At 43.7% G+C, this 2,898-nt stretch overlaps 1 protein-coding gene across 1 annotated transcript in view; it reads right to left on the bottom strand.

Annotated features, from left to right (window-relative positions):
- Positions 1–12: 12 nt before the first annotated feature.
- The window catches only part of GFER (growth factor, augmenter of liver regeneration), a 13,403-nt gene continuing 10,517 nt past the window's right edge, over positions 13–2,898 (bottom strand). The window contains exons 2-3 of the mRNA XM_009329403.1: positions 2,475–2,754; positions 13–1,604 (exon numbers count right to left, since the gene is read on the bottom strand). Coding sequence (XP_009327678.1) covers positions 1,442–1,604; positions 2,475–2,754 — 443 coding nt within the window. The 3' untranslated portion in view covers positions 13–1,441. The remainder of the gene's footprint in view (positions 1,605–2,474; positions 2,755–2,898) is intronic.

Here is a 2,898-nt window from a genome sequence, read left to right on the forward strand (position 1 = left end):
AGTACAGAAGGAAAAAGCCTACTGTTGTCATGATTTGTGCAAACTCCTGCAAACTTTTCACAGCCAGAAATGCAATAAGGGCATGATATCACTATCTATTTGAAGAACTTGAAATTATTTTGACTTCTTTTTTGCAAGCTGTCTCTCTATAGAGAGATGTGTTTATATGCATTGTGGTGTAAATCATTTATGCTGCCATTTCACTTGAATCTGAAATTCACACTTATGTATCAATACACTGATGCAACATAGCTGACCTCAGAAAAATACACATAGCATGGACTCTGACCAGTTTCTACAGAGGGAATCTACCCTAAGGACTCCTTTGAGTCCCCTGTGCAATAAATACTATGTAAAGCTGACATCGCAGTCTTAAGCAGGACGCAAATACTGCAGGGGGCTTGTAAAGTCCTTTTGTTCTAGAGAGATTTTTAGCTAGGGGATAACACCAGAATATCAGCCAGGTCAGCAAGTACCAATCCAGAATTCCAAAACACAAGTGACACCTCAGAAATACTGTATGCTAAACAAAGCTGAATATGCTTCGTTACAGATATCAGTCTCAAGCTATTTTCAGGACTGACAAAAGTTGACAGCAGAGATGAAGAGGTTATCTGCTTTAAGAATAAGTAGTTCAGTAGAACTTATCATCATACCACTTCTGGATCCAAAGAAAATTAGCAGTCAATTTAAAACATTTGAATTTCACCCAGTTGATACTTCATTCCACTCATCAGATGAGGGTTTTTTTTTGTCCTGCTTTAGTTTCCCTTTCTACAATGTCCTCTTATATCATAAGTTGAAACACAAAAATAAAATGAGAAATCTGGGCTCCATGATTTAAATTAAATGTACTTGCCTTCAGGCCTTTTATCAAAGGAACTGGATCCAAGTTTAACAAAAAGCATTGGAGATCTCAGAGAGAGAGATCCAGGGGTACAGACTTGGCACAAAACACAGCATGAGTTTTCGCTATCAGAACAACAGAAGTGAAAATTACAATTCATCAGATGCATTTTCTAAAACATCAGGATAATGCCTGCAGATACACATAAAATGCCACAGGGCAGCTCTCTACAACTGTGTTCAGGGAAAAGGAATTCTAGTCACAGAAATAAGCAAATGCCCCTAAAATAAGGAAATATCATAATGAAAAAGTCTCCACGAGTTTGTCAGTGACTTAATTTCACAGGTTTCTGGCAATTCCCGTGTCAAATGTAAGGCCTCACTCCCTCAGGTAATACATTTATGTAATCATTTATCAAAATACTGTTAAGATTTTCAAATTTACTTTTAGAATTGCTTTACCTTTATTTCCACAAGCCGTATCAGTCACACACACAAGCATGCAAACACACAGTTACTGACTCGCACATCTCCCTGTAGTGACGCGACACCAGATTCAATTGGTCTGTTAGATTTCCAAAGCAGTCTCTACGGATTAATCACAACTACCATCTTTCCAACCATCTCGCCAGCGCTCATCCACACGAGAGCAGTCAAATTCAGATTTCCCCAGTTTCCTGTTCACTTCATTATGAAGAAGACACAACCACTGGGAGAAGTTATTTCTGTTGCTAGTATCAGGCTGATTCGTACGTAATCTGCAGAGAGGGAAGAGGAAACAAACATTACTTCTTTACAGCCACCAGCTCCAATACCCAAAGCAGGTACATAGCACACAGCCAGCCAGACTCGCCTTTTCTGCTATTGCAAGATGAGTCCTAAAGAGACCCCAGAAGAGAGCACACAGACATCAGTAATTATCAGGGGCCAAACCTCCACTATAAAATACTGATGGCTGCACCCGTCTTGGTTTCATTCAGTGCCTAGTCTTGACAACCGGAAAAGGCGCAGGCGTCAAACAGCTTATCTATGATAAAAAGCAAGAAGTACTCGAGTTCATCAAAACACCGAATTAAAAAAAAAAAGAGGTAGAATAATACATGAAAAAAACTGAGCAGTTGTTTTGCCACGTGATGCCTGCTAAGTCAATAATTAGGTTTCATCATCCAGAAAAGAGGAGTTGAAACTTTCAAGAAACAAGTTGACAGTAACAGGAGTAAAAAACTTTATCAAACATCACAGCCCATTTCGGTCTCTGCCTCCACTGCTGAGGTTGCCAATAAAGGGGATTTTCTGGAGTAGAAGAACACTTGCCTCCTGAAAGCCAAATTATTTCAATTCCTAGTCTAATTCCACAACTGAGTGCAAGTCCAGTTTGAGCCAGAAAATCCCAAAATCACCTCAGGGAGGCCTTGGAGGCAACATACAAACTAACAGCATGACGAAAGGTATTTGTTTTCTGAGTAAGTGTATCTCTGATGCAATAATGGAAGAAAGGAGTTCCAGTAGTCACAAAACCCAACTGCAGGAAGAGCTGCTGATATGCAATAGCTGCTGCAGCCCAGCATTTCAGGCTAGCCCCTTCAGCAGCCGCAGCCACCAAAAAGACAAAGAATGAAGCCCCTCACCTTTCCCTCAGATCCTCAGCGCAGTGCTCGCAGGGGTAAAACTTGGAGAAGAGGTTGATGAACTCCCTCATCTCCTTCTGCTGGGCACCGGTGGGGTGGTCGGGGTAGTACGCTGCCATGGTGTGCAGGAACGCCCAGGTGTTGCGGCCCAGCTGCTCGCTGTCGAGGGGACAGTCCGGCGGTGGCTCTTTCTCCTCCACAACCGTCAGGTCCTGGAGCAGGAGGAAGGGTTGTAAGGGGACGACGGTGCTTGGTGGGGAAACGGCCCCTTTGCACTCGGCTGGGAGGACGAGATGGGGGGGACAGGCCCGTCACACCCTCAGCGGGGGGCAAATGGCTGAGCCCCCCTTCACACCCGGTGGGGAGAAGATGGAGGCCCCGTTCATATCCCCCCCAGAGGGGAAACCCTGGCCCTGGCCCCTTC

This window comes from Pygoscelis adeliae, unplaced genomic scaffold (genome assembly GCF_000699105.1).
Source record: "Pygoscelis adeliae isolate BGI_AS28 unplaced genomic scaffold, ASM69910v1 Scaffold467, whole genome shotgun sequence".
Classification (NCBI taxonomy): Eukaryota; Metazoa; Chordata; class Aves; order Sphenisciformes; family Spheniscidae; genus Pygoscelis; species Pygoscelis adeliae.